Source organism: Notolabrus celidotus, chromosome 6, assembly GCF_009762535.1.
Source record: "Notolabrus celidotus isolate fNotCel1 chromosome 6, fNotCel1.pri, whole genome shotgun sequence".
Classification (NCBI taxonomy): Eukaryota; Metazoa; Chordata; class Actinopteri; order Labriformes; family Labridae; genus Notolabrus; species Notolabrus celidotus.
In genome coordinates this window covers 2,517,945-2,544,198 of record NC_048277.1, presented here as the reverse complement: position 1 = coordinate 2,544,198, position 26,254 = coordinate 2,517,945, and the positions used below count along the sequence as shown (strand labels likewise).

The 26,254-nt window shown below is 40.0% G+C and overlaps 2 protein-coding genes across 3 annotated transcripts; one reads left to right on the top strand and one right to left on the bottom strand.

The window, feature by feature from the left end:
• Positions 1–1,862: 1,862 nt before the first annotated feature.
• pla2g15 (phospholipase A2, group XV) lies at positions 1,863–17,756 on the top strand. The gene is made up of 7 exons (XM_034685463.1): positions 1,863–2,230; positions 6,089–6,245; positions 6,787–6,905; positions 10,985–11,083; positions 11,264–11,488; positions 14,152–14,264; positions 16,476–17,756. Exons 1-7 carry the CDS (start codon positions 2,083–2,085, stop codon positions 16,875–16,877), a joined length of 1,263 nt encoding a protein of 420 aa, XP_034541354.1. The 5' UTR covers positions 1,863–2,082; the 3' UTR covers positions 16,878–17,756.
• A 628-nt stretch (positions 17,757–18,384) lies between these two features.
• Positions 18,385–26,180, bottom strand: usb1 (U6 snRNA biogenesis 1). Of its 2 annotated transcripts, none has more exons than XM_034685464.1 (7): positions 25,832–26,180; positions 24,562–24,713; positions 23,859–24,042; positions 23,566–23,619; positions 22,253–22,358; positions 19,958–20,038; positions 18,385–18,869 (listed from the first exon to the last, which is right to left on the bottom strand). In XM_034685464.1, the coding sequence occupies exons 1-7, from the start codon at positions 25,987–25,989 to the stop codon at positions 18,762–18,764; spliced, it is 843 nt and encodes a 280-aa protein (XP_034541355.1). In that variant the 5' UTR covers positions 25,990–26,180; the 3' UTR covers positions 18,385–18,761. The 2 variants fall into 2 exon arrangements, with proteins under 2 accessions (XP_034541355.1, XP_034541356.1); XM_034685465.1 differs by having other exon boundaries at positions 25,838–26,178.
• Positions 26,181–26,254: the final 74 nt, after the last annotated feature.

Sequence of the window (26,254 nt, the reverse complement as noted above, 5' to 3'; positions counted from 1 at the left end):
GAAAAAGGCTAATAGTTCAGATTTTTTTTTGATGTCCTGATATTATATATATATATATATATATATATATATATATATATATATATATATATATATATATATATATATATATGATGGTTGTGAACTTAAACTCAATTGACATCGAATTGGAAATTCAATTTTGGGTAAATGCAATATGAAAGTAGAGCGTAGTGCTCTATTTCAAAATGGTATACTTGGAAGGATTAAATTATATCTCCAATAAAATGTTGTGAACTAAAGTGTGCTGGTCCGGGCCACGAAACTCCCAGGCTGAGAATGAGTCCCACCCCAGCCCTAATACAACAGTATGAGAGGGTCAAACACTGGACCTCCTTTGGACCTCCAGCAGCCCACTAGGGGGCTACAGTCCACACTTTATAAATAAAGTTAATACTGAATGATGCCACTGTGTCAATGTCCTAGTTTTAAAATGGTGATTCTTGTTCTGTTTTACATTTGAATAAAACCTTTTTAAGAATTAAAATTTGCCTTTTGCTATGCTCATCTCATCTACACAGTGATTCTTTATGCACACTGAAGAAATCTTGCTAAAGTGCCTTCTTGGATTAGATGAAACATTACAAATTGCCTTCCTGTGTGCCCTTTCATTGGAAATGCATAAAAAAGTGTCCTCTGGATGCACTTCTATTGAACTTAATGTGAAAATATATCCTAGATAAATTGATAAAGTTCCCTCTGGGTCCCTCTTCGTTGGATTACAGTATTTCTCAATTGCTAAAACACCAATCCCTATTGTCTGAACCAGATTCCTTAGTGGCCTGAACCCATGTATTGAACCAGTCACTCCTTTGGCAAAACCATAAGCACTTTTCACCTGTTAGACACAACTTGCCAACACATCCTCACTCACTAAACCCATGTTGCACTGTGATGCACTTGTGTTGCATAATGGTAAGCACAGGTAGCAAAAGTTAAACACATTAGAAGCCGAGGAGTCACAGTCTAAACACAACCACTCAAAACTGATCACACTTGTGGCTAATGATGTGAGGAAACCAGTATAAGCCTGGATCTGGCATGCCATGGTTTATTTCTCCCCGTTGCCTGGCCAGGGAGAATGTGGCCTGTGATGTGGATGAAGTCCTGTGGCCTGATCCAGCATGTAGACCTGATGCTGTGGCTGAATGATTGTAGATACTGTGAGCACTTCAGTTTGATTTTGTGGATTACACTGTAATGTGCTTCTCATTTACAATTGTGTTTACTTTATTTTGACTGTATACAGGAGCTACATACATTTATCTACTGTGAACAATAAACATTGTTCCTACAGCTTCATGTCCTGAGCATTGTGTGTTCAGTGTTTTGATGTACGGTGTAATGACTGCTCAGTATTGTTTTAATTTAGATTGACTCTGAGTATGATCTGATAACATTTCTTGGTTTTGCAGGAAGAGTTAGAGGTTTGGTGAATGTAGTTTGAAAATTGGGTTTTGTGCTTGTAGTGTTGAGAAAAGCGTGCTGGATGTCAAGAAGTGTGTTCTAGCGATTCAGAAATACTGTAAATGCACAAAAGTCCTCTTAGGATGCCCCTAAAAAGTGTCCTCTAGTTGCCCTTGTAGTTTATTATGTTATGTTACTTTAATTGTGTAATATAATCAATAATATAGAAGTATATAAATAGTTTTGTGGGGTTTGAAAGGAGGTGCCCTTTTTTGGTTTCGCCCCTCAAACAGGCTGAGTACGCCCCTGAGAGGTACATTCTAAATGTTCTTTAATGTTCTCATAAATAATAAAGTATCTGATCTCATATGTCACGTGGTTAAAGTACAGATCAGCTCTGATTCATGTTAAATCGATTTCCCTGCGTCCGTTCGACTCGATCTGCCCTCGATGACTCTGGTCTTGATTGCCGGAGTTTGCCGACCCTGCTGGGTGGATTGCTCTGTTATCTGGATCTCGTGATCAGCACCTTCCTGTTTACTGATCATCGTACACAGTGGCACACAGAGACCAGATCAACCCGCTTTAAAGACCTGCTGCAGACCCACACTGGCCGAGGAGACGACATGACCGTGTGGCTATGAGACTTCAGGAGCCATGGCGACCCGGGACCGGATCACTACCTGCTCTGCGCTGCTCCAGATCTGTGTGTTGTTGCTGCTGTCGGCTCGCAGCAGTGAGTCTCCTTTAGGAGGGTGTAATGGAAAGGAGGCATGCCAGCCCTCGAGACCTCCTGTGGTCCTCAGTAAGTTTGTTTACTTCACATAACTACGCGACGTGTAATCAACAGCTGATTCCTCACTAGATTCAACACATGCAGGAGTCAGATACAGTTAAATCTGCTGTTAAGATTCTTCATAGGTTTAGATCTTAGAGTTATAGTCGGCTGGTACGAAAACATTCAATAAAAGTGGCTCCGTAAACACATCACTTCTCAAATGTTATTGAGTGCTCTAAATTCCGACTGTCTTTGAACGCGTCTGCTGTAACGTCGAAGTAAGCTGTTAATACTTCATCAAGAATCCCTTCAAACATCATGAATGTTACTCCGAGCCTTAATATTCACACATATCTGTGAAGTTTAGACACATCAGAGTGTTTGTCCCATAGACTGTATAAAAGGTTTGTCCTCAACATGCAACAAGTGTATCTCCTGTTTGATAACCCTGGACATGCTTGTATGTGTGTGTGTGTGTGTGTGTGTGTGTGTGTGTGTGTGTGTGTGTGTGTGTGTGTGTTTGTGTGTGCTAACCTCTCAGTCAGAAGTCCCCAGGTCACATGACAGTGTTGGAACAGAATTACACCACACCTGACCACAACCTGTAAACTCCTCATGAGAGCATGACTTTACACACAGCACAGTTTCAACCAATGTGTCTTCAGTTTCGTGTCCTCTTTGACTCTATAAAGAGTGTTTGGTTTTAAAGGGAGAGCTTATCTCAGTCCCAACCTCCACCTTTGTCTCCTTCAGTGATTAGAGGCTGAACCCCTACAATGCCCCAGACTGTAGTAGCCTTTAATCCATATTATGGCCTGTTTGTGTAGTGTTGTCAAAAGTGAAAAAAAATGATAAAACATCACACATCTCACTTTTGTGTCCACAGCTGGACTATAAAGGCGTTTATAAAGGATCTTTACCCTGAAACTATGTGCGTTTCGACCGGTGGACCCAGGGTCTAAATTTAGTTCAGGGGTAGATAATCTCCCCCCTGAAAAGCCCCTGCTAGGGGAAGTAGTATTTTTCAAAGGTCCCCTGACTTTCGGTGGGCAGGGCCTGCAATGCTGAACGTGTCTGATTGGTAGATTAACCTCAGTGTTTTTATTCCTCCCTCCGTCCACAATAACATCACACACATCTGTGATTCTCTTGATTTCTCTTTCTTTCATTAGTTTTGATTTGTTCTATCTTTTTTGTATGTGTGTGTACTTTTCAAAAGAAGAAGCTGTGATTCTCTTGATTTAGCAGCTTGTAACAGTAGTCTTCTCTCAGCCCACCATGAATGCGTCCCTCCCGGTGTTCACAGCTGTTGAAACACAGAGGGAGTTCCTGGGAATGCAAACTAGTTTAGTTTTTATTAAGATTTCAAAATATCCTCATCAGATATTTAATGATGGTCTAAAGACGTTTATGAGGGATGCATCCGGCTGAAAGTCTCCAGTTAACAGGGTCGCTGTTTAAACCAAAACACCGGCCGATCTCTGCCACGGCTTTTTGAGTTCAAAAGGATTTTAAAGCCGTGTTGAAACGTCTTTGCTACTCGCGCTTATCTCCTCTCACGTGTTGATTCAGTGAATCCATCTGTGATGAAATATAGCACCATCTAAAACAGACCAGCTGAGTCTCTTCATGCTAACAGGCTAACTGTTGTGTTGCTCATAATGATACCTGCCTGTCCGTCTGCTTCTATGGTGTCATCTGTGATGAATGGCATTCCTCTTTGTTTTACTGCCCTCTACTGGTCTGGTGGTGTAGTGCATTTACTTTTTTTTTTCTCCATGCATCACTGGCCTGATTTACACAATCTACCCGTGACTTCAGCCCACAGTTGAAACTCAGACAACAATGGGGGCACAGGAACCTTTTAGTTCAGGGGAAAGTAGTTCTGGGGGCTAAAAGACCCCAGAACTCTTGGATGAAATGTCTCCCTTTTTTCACATGTCTTAGCAATGCATCCCTGAACCGCCTACAAGTGGTCCATAATGCTGCTGCTAAGCTTTTTAATAAGATCATCTAAAAAGTCCCATGTTAATCTGATCCTCATATCTTTGCACTGACTTCCACTTAACTATAGAATCCAGTTTAAAACTCTTGTTCTGTACAGAGCGCTAAGTGTTCAGGCTCCAGTCTACATCCAGGAGCTGAATCCTTATAACTCCAGCAGGAGGTCCTCTGATCAGGGTTTATTGGTCGTGCCTCGTACCAGGTTAAAAACTAAAGGGGACTCTGCTTTCCAGGTTGTTAGTCCTAAACTCTGGAACAGTCTCCCTCTGGCACTCAGAACTGTGGACATGATTAAAAAGCAGTTGAAGACCTCTCTGTTTAGACTTACCTTTTTAAAATCTGTCTGTTTTTATGTCATATTTTTGGATATAATGCAATATCTGTTTTGCCTTCTAACATTTGTTGTTGTTGTTGTTGTTGTTGTTGTTGTTGTTGTTGTAAAACACCTTGTGACCTCTGCTCTTGATAGGTGCTCTGTAAATAAATCTTACCTACTTATTAGACCAGATACATTCCTTTTGAAGTTCATAAAATATCACATAGAGCAAAAACAAGTGAACAACTAACTTAAAGGGATATTTCAGTGTTTTTTGAAGTGGGGTCGTATGAGTTTTATGTCATCTGTATTTGTTCTAGCCACTACGGATGCCGCTCAGCTCGCATCCTTTAATGAGAAACAGCACTCAAGCTAGGCTACAGATTTCTGAAGAAGGGGTCAGGTCTGCCCAAGCGGCAACCTCCGGCCGCGAGAATTAAAGCCAATGCAGAAGCGTTATAAACGGCAGTTTCTCAAGTGTCCACTTGAGGCTGGCTCCGGCAGTACCAGAAACAACATACACACCCATTCATAGAAGACGATCTTTACAGCAGAAATAAACATGTTTACAGCCTGGTTCAAAAAAACGAGTGTAGTCTGGGTAGCTCATTTCTTGATCGGCACACACTGTAGGGGGTGAATTTATTCATAACGTGGCAATTTCGAAGATATTTAGATTATGAGTTTTCCATAATGAGAGGCACAGCTGACTTGATTGACAGGCGGAAACACTGTAGCTGTTAGCGAAGAGGCTCAAAGCCCACCTCTTTACGTCACACTAGCTCGACAGCAGCAATGTTGAGTTCAACATTTCCAATATGGCTCCAGCTGTCGATCAGCTTCAGAAACAGATGGGTGATGTCACGGACACTAGGTACATTAATTATTCAGGCTATGGTTCTGACACGTAATTTAGCTCATTTTGAAAGACTCCGACCCAAGCACTCATCTTGTTTTAAGTCTAAGCTCTACTCTGAATGGTTTTTTTTGCATTATTTGCAGACACAACACAGATGTGCTCTTCCGCTTGCAGTGCACTGATTTAAAACTTATACAACCCCACTTCAAAAACACTGAACCATCGCTTAACAAACCTTCATAAGGTAATCTAGGGGCTGGGCTTCCACCAGAAAGCCTTGTTCTGCCTCTGCTCTTTAAATCTCTGAACTCCAGTACCAAGATGTAACACTTCCTCCAAACAGTCATTTCATGTTGGGGTGATAGTGTGGGGTCTTCTCCTGTAGACGTTTCATGGGTTAAGATGTGATACTAACTCAGTTTGCTGTGTCACATTTTGATCTGCATTCATTTGCACATGACTCATCTTGGTCTCGTGTTCACACTGGTCTCACAAAGACTCCAAAGACTGGAAGCTAACTATGTAACCAGACTTGTAAACATGTGTCCCTGTGAGATAACTATTGAACAGCGATGTGTCATGTCTATTGGAACCTCCTGCATATCACATGAACAGTAATGAGTGTTATCATCTGGGACGGTTACACAGGGACGGGGACTGATATGTTGCTGATATGTGAGTTATGTCTTCTTGTTGTTTGTCGTAGTTCCAGGAGACCTGGGGAACCAGTTGGAGGCGAAGCTAGATAAACCGAGTGTGGTCCATTATATCTGCTACAAGAAGACCGACACCTTCTTCACCCTGTGGCTCAACCTGGAGCTGCTGGTGCCTGTAGCCATAGACTGCTGGATCGACAACATCAGGTATGAAGAGGCTCTTTGCCCGTCATCCCTGAGGAATTCATCCAGTGTCTTATTTAGATTATGATCATGTGATGATCAGCAGGTTCGGTGTGTTTCTATCTTTCTATTGGAATAATTAGTCTTTGCCCTTTTGAAATAACTTTTGAAATAACTTTTGAAATAACGTTTGGGTCAAAGTGCAAAACCCAAAAAGGCTGACTCCTTGAAGTGCTGGTTCAGTGGTTCAGCGACCTGGTCGACTCCCAGTGGTCAGATATCGATGTTTATCTGCTGAGAGTCTGTAACACTAGATAAACTGACCTTTGAGTTATTCAGCAACACGTTCAGGGAGAAAATAAACAACAAGATAAGAATGTCTTCAGTGTTTTCAACAGCTTAAAAAGACTGTCGTGTCGAGTCTTTGTTTTAACCCTTTATTGTTATTGTTTATTCACAGAGACACATACAGAGTAAACAATCTGTACTTTGTTGTAATGTTATTACATTTTTTTTTGGTAAGATGTGTCCTTAAGTCTGTGTGATTTAATTTCTGTGCACCAAGGCTGATCTACAACCGGACCACACACACCAGCTCATCCCCGCCTGGTGTGAACATTAGTGTTCCAGGGTTTGGGAAGACCTTTTCACTGGAGTACCTGGACCCAAGCAAACGCACAGTGGGTAAGTCAAAGACCAGAAATCAAACGGAGCCTCATTTTCCAAAAAATGTCCTCAGGCTCAAACTTTAATCGGGTCCTCACCAAGCGGCAACCTCAGGCCAGGAGAATAAAAGCAGATGCAGAAGTGTCACAAAGTGCAGTTTCACGAGGGTCCACTTGAGGCTGTCTGCAGAAACACCAGAAACCACATACACACCCATTCAAAGAAGACAATCTTTACAGCAGAAATAAACATGTTTACAGACTGGTACAAAAACAAGTGTAGTCTACATAGCTCATTTCTCTATCAGCACACTCTGTACGGGGGGTGAATTTTTTCATAACGTGGCAGTTTTGAAGATGTTAAGATTACAAGTTGTCCATAATTAGAGACACAGCTGACTTGATTGACAGGCGGGAACACTAGCTGTTAGCGAGGAGGCTAAAGCCCGCCTCTTTACCTCACAGTAGCTCGAGAGAAATTTGGTTGAGTTCAGTATTTCCAATATGGCTCCAACCGACGATCGGTTTCAAAACAGCTCTTCAGATACAGATGGGTGACGTCACAGACACTACATCCATGTATTATGCAGTCTGTGGTCCTCACACAAAATATGTAAACAAAAAATCAGATTCTGACTTTTGTTGCTGTTAAATACTTTGCTAAAGAAATCAAGCACAGCGTTAGATCAGACAGGCCACAGTGTGGAGCTCAGCCCCAAGCCGTTTACCGTCTACGTATCCAATATGGGCCTTCTTTCTACAACCCCAATTCCAATGAACTGAGCATTTTGGGGATGCTCCTTTTTAGGGGTGAGCCCAAATAGTCGAATATTGGACGATTGGTTCTAACGAGCCTTAGTCGACTGCCAATCTCATAGTCGAATATTTGCATATGAAACGTGGATCATTCCATTCAAACCATGGGGGTGCTCAATGTTTAATTTTACATTATTTTCCTGTTTCCTTTAAAATAATGTCTCATATATCCCATTTTTATATAAATATAGACTTATTGAATGTAATTCTGAGAACAGCTCTTGGAGTGTTAAATCTCCTCAAAGTGGTAATTAAATCTCCCCTGGTAATTAAAGGTGGACTCTCCCATTTAGCGGGACCTGTGGAGCAGACGTACCTCAGCTGGTCTTTAAATCTTTCTACGTTCATGGTAGCTCAAAATGTCAGGAAATAAAACTTCAGTTGATCCTAAAAACTAGTGATGAAGATGAGGAGCAGCTTCATGAAGAGGGCTGTGAGATCAAGGATTACCGGACCACACAAAAACTGTACGGGGCCAAAAGAACCAGGAGGAATACCCAAAGCTGTCTGAAGCCTCAAAAACAATCCACAGCATCCTATCCACCTCCACACCATCAGAGAGGATATTCTCAAAGACAGGATTTACAGTCAACAAAACAAGGAGCGCACTTCTGCCCGTACACATGATGGTTTTCCTCACGTACAGTTTGAAAAGACTGAAGAGGACAAAGACGAGATGAAAGACTGTTTTAAAAGGTTCTGTTAAGAGATTTAAAAACCCTTTAGCTGGTTCAGGTTTGATTTTGAACATTATACAAATGTTTAGTCTTAAGTTGGACAAACTACCCTCCACAGTGCTGCTCTCCTCTGTGTGAACACTGTTTAAATATCTCCTGATTCCTTATTCTATAGTGGAGCATTGTTCCATGTTTAATGGATGGTGGTCTTATTTGAGTTTTCTCTCCTTCATCACCTCGTTGTTTCTGTAATATAGATTAAAAAAATCTAAGTTTTATACTTATAATATTCTGTTGTCCCTTTTACTTTAAGCTACGAGTCTCTTAATTGTAAAGGGTTATGTGTAATATTGTCATGCGGTCACCATCATGCAGACTTTGGGTCAATAAGGAAAAACAACAAACATTCCACTATTCGTCGACTATGGGCAAAATCTGATGAATCAGATTCGACTAAGCAAATCCTTAGTCGGGCTCACCCCTACTCTTTTTATACCCAACTGTGACACTCACCTGTTTCCAGTTAACCTGTTCACCTGTGGAATGTTCCAAACAGGTGTTTTTTGAGCATTCCTCAACTCTCCCAGACTTTTGTTTCCCCTGTTCTCAGCTTTTTTGGAACGTGTAGCAGGCATCAAATTCAAAATGAGAGAATGTTTGCTAAAAACAATAAAGTTTACCAGTTTGAACAGTAAATATCTTGTCTTTGTAGTGTAGTCAATTGAAGATAGGTTGAGAAGAATTTGCAAATTATTGTATTCTGTTTTTAATTTACGTTTTACACAACGTCCCAACTTCATTGGAATTTGGGTTGTAAACTACTGTAGCCTGTCTTCGCTGACTGCCATTGTTACATGTGACTTCAAGCCACAAGATGCATGAATGAAATATCACCAACCCCTTTGACAAAGTATTTGGCTCACTCAGCCCTCACATGTTTCATCGTTGTTCAGCTTTCTGCAGAGTTTTTGCTGTCCGTCACTGTTACAGCCTCTCTGATTGGAAATTCTCTTCATATTTCTAAAGGTTGAATCCTTCTTTTGGCCTAAATAACTGACATCTCTTCCAGCTTATACATGTTCTTCAGCTCTCTGAGAATCATACCTTGTTGTTAAATCTTGTCTCCCATGGTCATCATCAGCCTAGGGACGTAACCTTCAGCCCGAGGCTTCAGCCATCTTCAAAGCGATGGGTACTCTATAACTGCTGGCTGATACAATAATGTTAGAGCAGAAATACTTGTGCTCTCTTTGTAATTCTCCAGCCCAGTATCTGTTTAGGCTGAATCGGCCTCTCTGCATGTGATGTTAGTCTAATTACCTTCCCTCTAAGCTGCGCAGCGTCCTCCCCCTGCTGGCGCTTCCATGTAAACACATTGAGGACAGGGAGGTTTGTCCAGTATGGTTAGGTTTTTTCCTGCCTTGGCTATTCATGTATCCACATGAAAGGGAGCAGAGGTGTGTCTCCCCTGCTACAGGCTTTGGAATTCCATGTATGCAGGTGGGAGACCAGGTAGCTCTCAGAACAGAGGCATCCTGTCAAATATAACTTATTGCCTTGACATGATAATTCTCTTTGACGAGAACTGAAATTTAGAGCATAGCGTTCTCATACAGCGTGTTTTTTAAACTGTGTCTGACTTTAGTAGTGTCGTGTGTTGACTGCATACACACATGGGAGGGCAGGGAGCTCTCAGAACAGAGACATACCCCAAATATATGTTATTGCATGTCAATTATCAATCAGTCAATCTTTATTTGTATAGCACCAAATCACAACAAACGTTATCTCCAGACTCTTTTACAAACAGAGCAGGTCTAGACCACTCTATGTCAAATTATGAACAGAGACCCAACACCAAGACAGGGTAAGACTCAGTCTGACCCCACCTTAATCCACCATGAGCACCTCACAGTATTTAGCTAGTTACAGCGGAGAGGACAAACTTCCTTTAACAGGCAGAAACCTCGAGCAGAACCAGACTCATGTTAGACAGCCATCTGCCTCAACCGAAGAGGGATAGAGGAGAATAAGAGAGAGAGGGAGCGGTGATAGTGATGAGACGAGTAGTAGTAGCTGTTGCCGCTGGAGTCCAGCACATCCATATTAGCTGGAGTCTGGAACGTCCACAGCAGGAGGACGTCTACGGCAGCTCAGAGGAACCTACGAGACAAGGGAGCTCAAGGACTCCAGAAAGGTCTATGGTTAGTAACTTTAATGGGACAGGGAGAGTTAAAGTAAGTGATGAGGGGGTTGGGGGGAAGGGGTGAGATAGGATCCCAGTGTGTCAGTTCCCCCGGCAGTCTAAGCCTATAGCAGCATAACTAAGAGCTGGTCCAAGCCTGATCCAGCTCTAACTATGAGCTTTCTCAAAAAGGAAAGTTTGAAGCCTACTCTCAAAGTAGAGAGGGTGTCTACCTCTCGGACCCTGACTGGTAGATGTTTCCAAAGGGGAGAGTCATGATAACTGAAGCCTCTACCTCCCATACTACTTTATGAGACTTTAGGTACAACCAACAAGCCTCTTGGACAAGACTGATCCTCAATGAACCAGAATGTATGATTCTATATATTCTTACTGTGGTTTGTGTTGTCTCTCCTCCAGGTATGTATTTCTTCAGTATTGTGCAGGCTCTGGTCGAGTGGGGCTACACCAGAGACGATGATGTCAGAGGAGCGCCCTATGATTGGAGAAGAGCTCCAAGTAAGCAAGTTTAACACACACACACTAGTTAGTGCTAAATTAGATAGATCAGATACTGGTGATAGACTTTCCTCATTAGTTTTTGAACAGGTGGACTCACACTTCAACGTGTTTACCCTCCAGTCTGGTACCGAGGGTCCGTGGAGACCTCGTGTTTACCTCTCTGTCCCTCTCCTTCAGATGAGAATAAGGAGTACTTCCTGGAGCTGCAGCAGATGATTGAAGAGATGGCAGAGAAAGCTGGAGGTCCTGTAGTTCTCATCGCTCACAGCATGGGCAACATGTACACATTGTACTTCCTGAACCAGCAGCCCCAGTCCTGGAAAGACCGATACATCAAAGCCTTCATCTCTCTGGGACCACCGTGGGGAGGGGTGGCCAAGACGCTCCGGGTTCTCACCTCTGGTAAATGATGACATCACAAAAACTGTTTCAGAGTCAGAGGGGACAAGAAGCCTTTCCTCCCCTCCCCTCCCCTCCCCTCCTCTCCTCTCCTCTCCTTCCGTCCCTTCCCTTCCCTTCCCTTATCTTCTCCTCCCTCTTTTCTCATTGCTGCATCTCTTGTCTTATCTTCTCTCATCTTGTCTCCTATCCTCTGCTCTCCTCTATCCCTCATTAGAGTGGGGGATGAGAGGGAGGTAGATGTGTACAGTCTAACCTGGTGTGGATGTATCAATGCATACTATGGCTGTCAGGTGATTCAGATTTATCTAATAAATGACACTGAGTTAAATCAATCACGTGTATCATCAGTTTTGAGGGAAAGTAAAACATCACAGGTAATCTAACTCAGTCTGCAGTGACCTGTTTCTATTTCATTAGTGTTTCAGTGTTAACTCCCCCTCTGGTCTCACTTCTGCACCCCTACACACAAACACAAACACCACACTGCTCACTTCTGCTCCCTGTGTTTGGTCCTTCCTGTAAGCGTTGGCAGTGTTTTCTGGCTTCATCAGTCGTCTGTTTTGTTGGATGACAAGAGTTGAATTTTTTTGGAAGGTGACTCTGCAATCTGTGTAGTTCCAGGAGGGGTGTGCCAGAGGAGCGAGTGTGTGCAGAATCAGATCCTACTAACAGGGAGGGGAAGATGTGCCATGGGTTTCCATCATATTTAAAAAAGCTGCATTAATTCATTTAAACTAAGACCCAATGAATGCATCCACTTTGCATGAATAGCTTTATCACTTACACTACCGTTCAAAAGTTTGGGGTCACCCAGACATTTTTGTGTTTTCCATGAACACTCACACTTTTATTTATTAAATGAGTTACAAAATGAATAGAAAATATAGTCAAGACATTGAGAATGTTAGAAATAATGATTTTTAGTTGAAATCATAATTTTGTCCTTCAAACTTTGCTTTCATCAAAGAATGCTCCCTTTGCAGCAATTACAGCATTGCAGACCTTTGGCATTCTAGCTGTTAATTTGTTGAGGGAATCTGAAGAAATTTCACCCCTCGCTTCCTGAAGCACCTCCCACAAGTTGGATTGGCTTGATGGGCACTTCTTGTGTACCATACGGTCAAGCTGCTCCCACAACAGCTCAATGGGGTTGAGATCTAGTGACTGTGCTGTCCACTCCATTACAGACAGAATACCAGCTGCCTGCTTCTTCCCTTAATAGTTCTTGCATAATCTGGAAGTGTGCTTCGGGTCATTGTCCTGTTGTAGGAGGAAATTGGCTCCAATCAAGCGCTGTCCACAGGGTATGGCATGGCGTTGCAAAATTGAGTGATAGCCTTCATGATTCAAAATCCCTTTTATCTTTTACAAATCTCCCACTTTACCTGCACCAAAGCAGCTCCACACCATCACATGACCTCCACCATGCTTGACCGATGGCGTCAGGCACTCTTCCAGCATCTTTTCACTTGTTCTGTATCTCACTAATCTTCTTCTGTGTGATCCAAACACCTGAAACTTCGATTCGTCTGTCCATAACACTTTTTTCCAATCTTCCTCTGTCCAATGTCTGTGTTCTTTTACCCATATTAATCTTTTCCTTTTATTGGCCAGTCTCAGATATGGCTTTTTCTTTGCCACTCTGCCTAGAAGGCCAGCATCCCAGAGTCTCCTCTTCACTGTAGACGTTGACACTGGCGTTTTGCGGGTACCATTTAATGAAGCTGCCAGTTCAGGACCTGTGAGGCGTCTATTTCTCAAACTAGAGACTCTACTGTACGTGTCTTCTTGTTCAGTTGTGCACCGGGGCCTCCCACTTCTCTTTCTACTCTGGTTAGAGCCTGTTTGTGCTGTTCTCTGAAGGGAGTAGTACACATCGTTGTAGGAAATGTTCAGTTTCTTTGCAATTTCTCGCATGGAATAGCCTTCATTTCTAAGAACAAGAATAGACTGTGGAGTTTCATATGAAAGTTCTCTTTCTGGCCATTCTGAGAGTATAATCGAACCCACAAATGTGATGCTCCAGATACTCAACTAGCTCAAAGAAAGGCCAGTTTTACAGCTTCTCAGTTTTTCAGCTGTGCTAACGTAACTGCACAAGGGTTTTCAAGATGTTTCTAATCATCCATTAGCTTTCTAACGTGATTAGCAAACACAATGTACCATTAGAACACTGGAGTGATGGTTGCTGGAAATGAGCCTCTATACACCTATGTAGATATTCCATTAAAAACCAGACGTTTGCAGCTAGAATAGTCATTTACCACATTAACAATGTATAGAGTGTATTTCTGATTAATTGAATGTTATCTTCATTGAAAAAAAACAGTGCTTTTCTTTCAAAAATAAGGACATTTCTAAGTGACCCCAAACTTTTGAACGGTAGTTTATATGTGAAAAAATGTCAGAGTCAACAAAGGGAAGGAGCTTCTTTTCATCTTTTCTGATGTGTCTGTGGAGGGAAGTCACATTTTAATATCAGGCAGTAGAGCCCTTCATTTTTACATGATGCCACAAACAGTTTCTGTAATTGTTCTGGTATGCAGCTGCCCTAATCTGCCTTTTCCTCCACCAGATGAGCTCATAACTGCACAATGAAGTATACTCAGTTAGACTGTTGTTCCATGTTTTCTCTGTCACTGATTCTCTGTCTCTGCCAACAGGGGACAATAACCGCATCCCGGTGATCAGCCCGTTAAAGATCCGCTCACAGCAGCGCTCCGCTGTGTCTACCTCATGGCTGCTGCCCTACGCCCACTCCTGGCCTAAAGATAAGGTGTGTTCATGTTTGTAAACAGGTCTTCATTTACCTGAGAGCCTGGTTTGTTTTCTTAACAGCAGCTGTCTGTCTGTCTGTCTGTCTGTCTGTCTGTCTGTCTGTCTGTCTGTCTGTCTGTCTGTCTGTCTGTCTGTCTGTCTGATTGTATGTCTGTCTGTCTGTCTGACTGTCTGACTGTCTGTCTGTCTGTCTGTCTGTCTGTCTGACTGTCTGTCTGTCTGTCTGTCTGTCTGTCTGTCTGTCTGTCTGTCTGTCTGTCTGTCTGTCTTTGCCACTTTAACTTTTTGCCTGTACTCCTCCCTGCTTGTGGTTTCATGTGTGTTAATGGTCTGAGGGTGGGAACGTTCAACTCAAAACTAAGCAGACAGGCTTTACTGAGTGATCACTTATTTCCCTGTGAGAAGTAACAAACAGAAAGTCATCACCCTGATCTGTTTATAGACTCAGCTGTTCTCTCTTCATGTGGCAGCTCTTTTTATTATAAAGTTTGGATGATCTGTTTGCTTATTAACCAGCGCCTAAAAGCATAACAGAAAGTTACAGACCAGTCGGGGAATATAGAACACGGCAACTTCTTTAACCTCTTTTAAATCTCTTTTAAAGATTTGAGCATGTATTAATCCAGATGTGTTTATTCTTTTTCAGCAGTATCACTGGAAGGCTTTAATATTTTAATATTTTATATTACTTATCTTTTAATCTTTTAATTTTTAATCTTGTTTTAATTCCTCCAAAATTGCTTTAGTTTCCTTTTGTTTGTTGGTGGTTTATCTTCTTTTAAATCTCAGTCACTTTGTGGATCTTTTTGTGGCAGTTTATTTGAATTTCTTAAAATTATTTTATTATCTTTTACAATGCTTTTTATTTGTATAGCACTTTGTTTTGAAAAGTGCTAGATAAATAAAGACTATGATTAATATTACTACTGTTATTAGTATAATTATAATTAATATTATTACTATTATTGTTATTATTATTACTATTATTAATATTCTTATTACTCCTATTATAATACTAATACTACTACTACTAGTAATAATAATATTATTATCATTATTTTTTTTATCATTATTATCATTAGTATCACTCCTGTTGTAATAATAATAATAATTATTATTATTATCATTGTTATATTAATAATATTATTATTATGATTATTAATACTGTTATTATTATTGCTTTTACTATTGTAATTATTCTTACTTTTATTATGATTATTATTAATAATACTATTATTACTGTTATTATTATTACTATTGTTATTATAATGATAATCATTTAACAATAATAAGTATTATGTTATTAGTATTATATCATATAGTATTCATGATAATAGTATGAATACTATTATTATTATTATTATTAATACTTTTATTATCATTATTGCTTGTACTACTTTTATTGTTATTAATATTATTTTTATGATTATTATGATTAATAATATGATTACTATTATTATTATTATGATTATTAGTATCACTCCTGTTGTAAAAATAATAATAATAATAATAATAACAATAATAAGTATTATTGTTATAATGATAATAATTATCATTAAAAAGATAATAATAATAATTATTATTATTATTATTATCATTGTTATAATGATAATTATTATCATTATAATGATAATAATAATAATTATTATTATTATTATCATTGTTATAATGATAATAATAGTATTAATAATAACAATAATACTTATTACTGTTATTATTATTACTATGATTATTATTATTGTTATTACTATGATTATTATTACAACTTTTGTTATTATAATTGATACTATTATTAGTATTATTATTATTACTAGTGTTATTATTATAATAATTATTATTATTGCTTTTATTATATTACTATTGTTATTATCATTACAATGGAGCAGATAGTAGGCAGAGAAACTGATAGAGAGTTGGTGCAGTCTGTAGACAATAACAGAGCTAACAGGAGAGTGAGCTTGAACATGTCAGACAAAATGCTCTGAGCACTCTATTCTGGTGCTCTTTATGGATTTCATGATGGCCGCCTGTTTGCTAGCATATTAGCTGAAACAACCAAATAAGGTTAGACCTAAAGGTAACAGTGAAATATAGAAGTGCATATGCAGCTGACCTGTGAAGGATAGGGAACAAACTGTAACAAAGTGAGAGTGGACATAACGAGTCCCTCTTTGTAAAGTTACTTAATCCTCTTCTTCTCCAACTCCAGGTCCTGGTACAAACACCCACCACCAACTACACTGTGCTGGACTACGAGCGCCTCTACACGGACATCGGTTTCGAGGACGGCTGGCTGATGCGTCAGGACACGGAGCCGCTGGTGGCTGACCTCACGCCCCCCGGCGTGGTGGTCCACTGCTTGTACGGCAGCGGCATTCCCACATCCGAGGCCTTCCAGTACTCGGACAAGTTCCCGGACGTGGAGCCCGTGGTTGTGTTTGGCGATGGCGATGGGACGGTGAACCTCCTGAGCGCCGTTCAGTGCAAACGCTGGATAGGACATCAGAAACAGGCTGTTACGCTCAAAGAGCTTCCTGGGAATGAACACGTGAACATGCTGCTGAACGTCACGACTGTGGCTTACATCAAAAGCGTGCTCTTCCCTCCATGAGGACACACACACACACACACACACACACACACACACACACACACACACACACACACACACACACACACACACACACACACACACACACACACACACACACACACAGTCATAAAAACTGAAAGGGAGCGATGTCATCTCAACAGTTACTGCCAAATCCTCCCTGGTTCATGTTACATCTGTTCTGAGCGAGGTATTAGGACACGTCAGATTGAAGTTTTAAATTATTTTAAAGCTGTAAACATTCGTCTCACATTAAAGTCAGGTTGTTTATTTAAGTACGCATGCAGTATAAACATACATTTTGTACACTAAAGGACCCGAGACCAGCTCACCTTTGCTAAATCCGTTTGTGGTCCAGTTTAAAAACATGGGTTCAATGTCGTCCCTCTCTTTTAGACATTCATTAGAGCCATATCTTTTTTATTAATCATGACAGAGATTCTTAATTTGTTCTACCGTAATGATGCAAGTCTTTACGGTAAAGTTCATGCTGTAATTATGTTTTTGTGAGAGCGTCAGATGATCTTTTAGTGCTTAATGTTTATTCAAGAACTTAAATATACTTTTAACAAATTGACCGTCTTATTTTTGTCTCACTTGTGATCCTCTTTTTTTTTTCATTCTTACACTCTCAATCATTCTTTGGGCAACGTGTTACAGGCTGTAACCTGTGGTCTAAGCTTGTATGGATGTATAATAACAATAACCCAAAGTACATGATCAGCTTTTATGAGCTTTGATCTGCTCTGAACTAAACCAAATAAAGGAGTTTGCTTCCTGCAGAGGTGAAGGAGAAGAAAAGCTAAGAGGTGACAACATTGTGTCATTTTTATTTGCTGTGTTTGAATCATTTTTAGAAATAAAGCAGAAATAAACTCATGCATGCTTCATTTCCCCGAGGGTTTCTGGGTTAAATCTCATGACCTATAAAGCTCTTAATGATCACACACTGTCATACCTTAAAGAGCTCATAGTGCCCTATTACCCCTCTAGAACACTACGCTCTATAGCTCACATCATTTTATTCTAAACTTCACGGTGCAGTGTTCAGTGTGCATATTTTTCATCTTCTCAGATACTAAATTAAAGGTACAGTGAACACTGAGTAGATTATGAGTAAGTTCCCCGGCCTGTTGGCTGAAGAAGAATTAAACACAAATAATCATAATTAGAATATGTTGGCTGATATTTGACAAAAAATGTAATTATTTGCAAACCATCAAATTCTTCTAAAAAAAACAATGCTATGAGTAAATGAAACACAGTCTTGTGCACTATAGAGCAGTATATGAGATGATCTGATTAATCAGATAATTGTTGTAATGTGTACGGATCATGTATGATGTTAAATCCTAGTCCAGCTCCTCTTCAAACCTGCAGAGAGCTGATTGGCTGTATTACAGACCGGCCTCCATGTGTGAGGTAAACTTTGGTTTCTGATGTGATCTTAAATCAAGTTGTTTGTCTTTCTTGTAAACCTGTGCAGATTCAGAAAACATAAAAGATATTTAACAATGTTTTAAAGGGAACTTTGATTTTAATCATTTAAGAAAAGTTACAAAAAAACGTTTGTGTCTGCCGCCCGTTAGTCCGTGCATCTCTGGTGTTGCTCCAAAGCTTTCGCCTGTCTTCAGTACATGAACATCACAATCATAACAATGTTCCTGCGATCTCCACGACTGACTTTGTAGAAACAGTCTCTCACATATCTTAAAAGACTGTGATGATAACGCTTTGTCATCCAAAGCAGGAGTGCATTGCATTGCATTGGTGAGTCCTCCCAGCACCGCAGCGTGGACTCAGTCATCAGAAGTCTTTTCACCCAGGCTCTGGTGAGGATGCAGAAACATCTTTCAGGTCCAAACTTATACTACATGTGAAATGTTAGCGCTCCAGAGGGAAACGAAAGGTCTTGTTTCCTGTTTTGCAGAACACCTCCACGCAGTCCAACATTAGCAGAAATGGTCCTTCCTCATGATCGTCCACGAGACTCTGACATGACAAACCACAGACAGGTGATCAGCTGATAGAAAGTATGATCCCAAAACTGAATGAGACAAGATCAAACTACAACTAACACTTTATATCAGTTTATCTTTGGATTTAAAATAAGAATATGGAAGAACAGAGCATTATATTGATAGGACACAATAATGTCAGAGTATCGATTGAAACATGTCATCCCTTAAAATCCTTCTTCTGACCTACAAAGCTCTAAAAGATCAGACACCTTCATATCTTAAAGAGCTCATAGTGCCCTATTACCCCTCTAGAACACTACGCTCTCAACATGCAGACCAGCTGGTCGTACCTAAAGCCTCTAAAAGTAGTATGGGAGGTAGAACCTTCAGTTATCAGGACCTTCTCCTTTGGAATCATCTACCAGTCAGGGTCCGGGAGGCAGACACCCTCTCTACTTTTAAGAGTAGGCTTCAAACTTTCCTTTTTGATAAAGCTTATAGTTATAGATGGATCAGGCTTGGACCAGCTCTTAGTAATGCTGCTATAGGCTTAGACTGACACACTGGGATCCTGTCTTTCCTTCTCTCTCCTCTCTCTGCCTGTCTCTTACTTTAACTCTCCCTGTCTCATTAAAGTTACTAACCATAGACCTTTCTGGAGTCCCTGAGCTCCCTTGTCTTGTAGATTCTTCTGGATCTCTGCTGCTGTGGACGTGCCAGACTCCAGCTTCTACAACCACTACTACCCGTCTCACCACTATCATCTCTCCCTCTCTTCATCTCCCTCTATCCCTCTCTCCAACACGGTCTCAGCAGATGTGTGTCTAACATGAGTCTGGTCCTGCTGGAGGTTTCTGCCTGTTAAAGGAAGTTAGTCCTTGCCACTGTAACTTGCTAAATGCTGCAAAGTGCTCTGCTCATGGTGGATTAAGATGAGATCAGACTGAGTCCTGTCTGTAAGATGGGACTGGATCTTATCCTGTCTTGATGTTGGGTCTTTGTTAATAATAGAACATAGAGTACGGTCTAGACCTGCTCTGTTTGGAAAGAGTCTGAGGAGAACGTTTGTTGGGGTTTGGTGCTTTATAAATAAAGATTGATTGATTGATGGATCTGTACCTGCAGATCTTGAATGCCTTCCTTCATCTGTTTCCTCTTGTCTCCAACACACCAGGCTAAACTCACATGGAAAGATGGATCCTTAAAAGAAAAAGAGGAACACAATGGATGATTTGATGCTGTTTAAAATCAAAGCATTGTTTACAATCACTCCTCAGCTGATGATTGTGAAGGGGACCGCTCCATGAAAGGGTTCCTTTTGCTTGTTGTAACTCTTCAATAATGCACTTCATTATTTGAACACTAAACCTAATAATACACATGTTAAAGTATTCAAAATGTGTACTGGATCATCTCAGGCGGTTTCACTTTTTCACAAGGTTTCAGAGGAAAAGATTGTTGCATTTTTCTCAGTCCTGTTACCGAAACTCATGTCCTGTTAAAACACATTTGTATCTGTTTGCCCCTCCTCAATAAAGAGTTTATTTAAAAGAAATTGTTTAAATAACTGATATTTAAAATCAAAACTCATGATTTACAGACTAAAGATGTATTTCTCCTTAATGTAAAGTATTTTCCCTTATAAAGGAGTCCTAAACTTTAAGTTTTTCAAAATAAAAGATACCAAATGATTGATTTTACAATCAGATCAATGATGGACCAAACATTACTAAAACAGGTTGGTTTATCTTAGATCTTTAGAAGGTGAACTTGTTAGTAACAGGACTGAGTTGGTGTTTGCGTTCGTACATTAGTATGTATGTGAGCATGTGAGACTTCTGTGTTTAAGGAATGTGTAATATGCTCGTTGTTTCTCACACTGAAGAGGATATGAAGTAGGTCTTCTGATGTCCTGTTTAAAAAAAAATTGACTCACCTTTTTTTCAAAACACCAACTAATTAGCAAAAACTACAACCCAGATCCCATAAGAGTTGTTAAGGTAATAAAAACCAAAACCTACTGGTTCATTGTAAATCATTTAAAGCCTATTTTTAAATGAAAATAGAGAAAGGAAACAAATCACATGTAGAAACTTAAAAACTAGATTTTTTGAAAACTATCTGCTTTAAAGGTGACATATCACGCTTTTTTCATCACTATATATTGGCCTAAGAGGTCCCCAAAACATGTATTTAAAGTTTATGCTCAAAAAAACACTTTGAAATCAGATTTTGGTCTGCCTGAAAACCCTCTTCTTCAGCCCTGTTCAGAACACTCTGTTTTCTCTCTGACCACGCCCCCTCAGGAAGTGGATGTGCCCTCAGCTGTCCAGCACGTTGATCTAATGTTTACATGTTGGCTGAATATACACGGCTGCTCACAGATAGCGTTACTTCAACCCTCTGAATCTGATCCAGAATCTGATGCTGACGGAGAGGCGCCTGTAGCAGGACCTTTCTGAAGGATTGGTCACAGATTTAGTGTTTCTTGTTGTTTTATTTATCAGTATGTTGACGTGTGTCTTGGTTCACAGCTACAGCTACAGCTACAGCTACAGCTATGAACATGTAGCTATGTGGCTATGCTAACTAGCGCTAGCACTTATCCATGATAAATAAAAATCATCCACTAGATCTTCAAATCTGCAGACGTGGGGAGTAAAACCGACCTTTGTGTTTATTAAGACAGCCTACAACTAGCATGCCTCCCTCCTAAGCTCCTTGTTAGCACACGTGTGCAGGTAATGAAAAACGGAGGAGGGATTCAGTATTATTTTATACAGTCTATGGGCTGAACAAGCTCAGAGCTCTGACTCCGTGACAGACCGGATATTGTTGTTACGTAACAAAAACACGGAAGTCTGAAACGGCTCGTTTCACACACATTTACAGAAAGGTGGAGAAATCAGAACAGGGACACAATGGATTCTTTTCATTCTCGGGGGGTTTGTAGACATGCCAGGGAAACATATTTCAGGTAGAGAACCATTAAAAAGTCAATTTTGCATGATATGTCACCTTTAAATTTGATCCCAGCAACATGTTTCCATGCTGATAGCAAAAGGACACTTGAGAGTGAACGTCTCAGGGGACACATGCTGTGTTTTAGTGTTCTAGGTCATTTTTCTTACTATATAAGAATGCATATCTTAAATGAACAATTCGATCAATGTGCAGGACACTTTAAAATGCATTTAATAAATCATTTTCATGCATTTTTATATATTCGGTGGAACGGCTCCTTTGTATTTGAATCTAAAACACACCTAAACTATGACCATTTAACCCCAAGTTTTCACTGTGTGCACTAAAGTAACAGCGTGTCAACAACAGGAAAGACTCATTCACAGTAAAGGTGTCAAACAAAGAGCCTCAGCTGAGGATAAACTTCACTTTGGGTTCAAGTGGAGTTACCTTATAGAAAGTGTCCAGGTTAAACTCTGTCATTGTTCCATCCACTGCTTTGGCCAGGTCCAACAACTGAGGATGCCCGCTCGTCACTTCCATCCCCAGGAACGTCCTGTAGTAGACGAGAGACAGAGAGGTAGGCGCACAGAGGCAGGCTGGACTGGTTAGACTTGATGTTCAGGCAGTTCAAGAAGCAGAAAGACAGACACAAGAATAAAAAGAAGAAGTTATCTTTCTTAAATATTTGGCTGAAAAATGCTAAAAACTCCGGCACACTGTTTAGGGATGAGAGCTACCTCGCCCGGAGAGGGAGTGTGAGATCCACAGGCGGATTGGTGCAGTGTCAGCAGGGATGCAGGCGTTGTACCGGACCGTCGTGGTGAAGAGGGAGCTGAGCCGGCAGGCAAAGCTTTCAATTTACCAATCGGTCTATGTTCCAACCCTCACCTATGGTCATGAGCTGTGGGTCATGACTGAAAGAATAAGATCTCTGATACAAGCGGCTGAAATGAGTTTCCTCTGAAGGGTGTCTGGGCTCAGCCTTAGAGAGAGGGTCAGGAACTCAGACATCTGGAGGGAGCTCGGAGTAGAGCCGCTGCTCCTTCACACCGAAAGGAGTCAGCTGAGGTGGTTCAGGCATCTGATAAGGATGCCTTCCGGACGCCTCCCTTTAGAGGTGTTCCGGACACGTCCAACTGGGAGAAGGACCCGGGGAAGACCCAGAACTCGTGGAGGGATTATATCTGCCACCTGGTCTGGGATCGCCTCAGGATTCCCCAAGAGGAGCTCAAAAGTGTTGCTGAGGAGAGAGATGTCTGGGTCAATCTGCTTGGACTGCTACCTCCGCAACCATGACCCCGGATAAGTGGAAGAAAATGGATGGATGGATGGATGGATGGATGGATGGATGGATGGATGGATGGATGGATGGATGGATGGATGGATGGATGGATGGATGGATGGATGGATGGATGGATGGATGGATGGATGGATGGATGGATGGATGGATGGATGGATGGATGGACACTGTTTAGCTTTCTAAATGTATTTATTTGCAATATTTTGGTTGCAGCTTGTAAGAAAGACTCTGGACATCTTAAATTTGAAACATGGCTCATGATGTTCTTCCTTTTTCTGGACTGTGTGCCTGATGAGGGTCTAAGACTTGTATGTTGTAAATATAAGGTATTAGAGCCGTGTGCCGGAGTTTTGCATTCTTTTTATTGTCTCACTCCTCTCCTATGCACCTGTCCTCTGAAATAAACTGCCACATGCTTTGGCAGGTGATGAAGAGGTAAATTTAAGGGTATTGGCTATACCTTGTTCCTTCGGCGTTACAATAAGTCTTCAGTTTCCCGGCTGAGCACACAAACCTGCCAACAAAAAACATACGTGAGTTGAATCTCAAATAAGACAACGTTCAAATCTCTTAGTCATTGCAGTTGCAGGCCCACCTGACCCTGTGATATTTGTCACAGTGAAATATCATATTTATGGGACTACGATTTCTTCCTGCTCATGTTTAATAAATACAATACAATATACAATGCAAAATCAATACCTGACACTAGGGTAAAGATTGATAAATACGTATATTATTGTTTTAGCAAACCTCCTGCAGTGAACAAAGCCAGCCTTGAGACTCTGTGTGAAGGGTTGGATCCAGTGGTGTCTCAACACCACGGTCTGAGACAGGCTGAGGTGGAACTCCTCCTGTGGGTTCAGATCCACACCACGAGCCCTCGCTGTAGAAAGCAGCTCTTCTAACAACAGCCTGAACTCTTCCTCAGGGTGGTCTGATGTGCAGAAGACAAGCAAGAAAACGATCGGTTTAAAGAAATGATCATGAATCGACTTAGACTATGAGACTTAAAGCTGCTGTTGGTAGGAATGGTGTAAAAAATGTTACATTTTTCCTGCTGGGTTTGGAGGTCATAATGCCCATCTGTAAGTGGAGTCATTAGAGACTATTGCGAAATCTCTGCGTTTTCCAATGCCTTCGTTTCAAGCAATGTTATTATTCCCCTTGTTCCTGTTATGACGGACCAATCAGAGCTAATCTCCAATCCTCTGTCCTGATTGGTTAAGGGGCGGCCCCTTCTACGTCCTCCGATTGGTTATGAGTCCGTCACAATCATGACTGCCCACACTAATCCATGTTGGGGGGCTAAGAGGAAATCTGGTTGGGAGGGATAGTGTTGACATTCGAAGTCCCTCTCTCTGAACAGATGTTTACTCTGGGACTACCAACAGCAGCTTTAATGTCTGTTGTACCGTATGTTGTATGTTGTATGTTGTATGTTGTGTTGTCTTACATGGTAAATAAACATAAGTGGACCAGTTTCCATCTTCATGTTTGAAGGAGCGGATGCGTCCACCATGAAGACCACTTTCTTCAGACTGTGAGTCCACTTCATCTGGAAACATGGTCAACAGGCAACCAGGGAGAGGCAGCCTGTTGGACACCCTGTTAACAGAACCAGAAATACTTTATTTATCCCGGGGAAGGAAATTCAGACATTACAGAGCTCTTATAAACAGTATGTAAGAAAGTCAAAATAGAAATAGAAATAGGAAAAAAATATGGTATAAATATGAATAAAATCAAATAAAGATCAAATAAAATAGAATAAAATAAATAAAACAAAATAAAGATAAAATAAAATAAAATGAAGATCAAATAAAATATAGAAAATGAAATAAAATAAAATATAGATAAAATAAAAAAATTAAATAAAATGAAGATAAAATAAAAAAATGAAGATAAAATAATATAGAAAATGAAATAAAATAAAATATAGTAAATAAAATAGAATTATGATGACCTTCATTTTATTTTATTTTATCTATATAGATAAAATAAAATAAAATGAAGATAGAGGAAAAGAAAATATCAAATAAAATAAAATGAAGATAAAATAAAATATAGAAAAATGAAATAAAATAAAATATAGATAAAATAAAATGAAGATGAAATAAAATATAGAAAATGACATAAAATAAAATGTAGATACAATATCATAAAATAAAATAAGGATCAAATAATATAGAAAATTAAATTAAATTAAATATAGTAAATAAAATACAATTATGATCATCTACTTTTTATTTTATTTGATCTATACAGATAAAATAATATAAAATGAAGATCAAATAAAATAAAAATTAATTTTGATTATCGTCATTTTATTTTATTTGATCTATATAGATAGATTAAATTAAACGAAGATAAAATAAAATACAATAAAACGAAGTTCAAATAAAATAAAGAAAATTAAATTAAATATAGATAAAATAAAATAAAATGTAGAAAATAAAATTGAATTATGATGATCTTCATTTATTTTATTATATCAATATATATCAAATAAAATAAAATGAAAATGAAGTGTAATAAAATATCTTAATAATAAAGTATATACAGAAGAGTAGAATAGTTAGAGAACAGTGATCATTGTTGATCTTGAATACTCTGTATATCAGTAAACACTTTAAGGAGGTAACAATATACCCTATATTTACTGTGAGAAAGATTTACCTTATAACTTCATATGTCCCTAATGAGTCTCGTGAATCAACACCAACCTGTACCTTTTGTCCACAGCCTGCTCCTGAACTCTGGGCTTCTTCCTCGCTGGGCTGTCATCCTCCTCCTCAGTCTTCAGAGGGGTACCTGTGCTGTGAGTCTGATCCGGTGTCTCCTCCTCCTCCTCCTCCGAGCTGCTGCTGTAGCAGGAGAACATCCCGGACTGTGGTGGTTCACAGCTCGGTAAACATGGAGGGTGTGGAGATGCAGACACAGTTTAAAATGAAGACAGAATCTGCTTCACATGCCGGACTGAAGTGAGTCCCGCACACTCCTTCATTTCCTACTCAAACTTCTTCTTCTGCCTCGTGTCTTCTTTTTTGGTGGGGGACTGAAATCCCGGGTTCAAGGTGAACACCGCCCCCTGCTGTCCCGGAGTATTTAACAGGGATCTGGTTTTATAATCTACATGGATTATTATA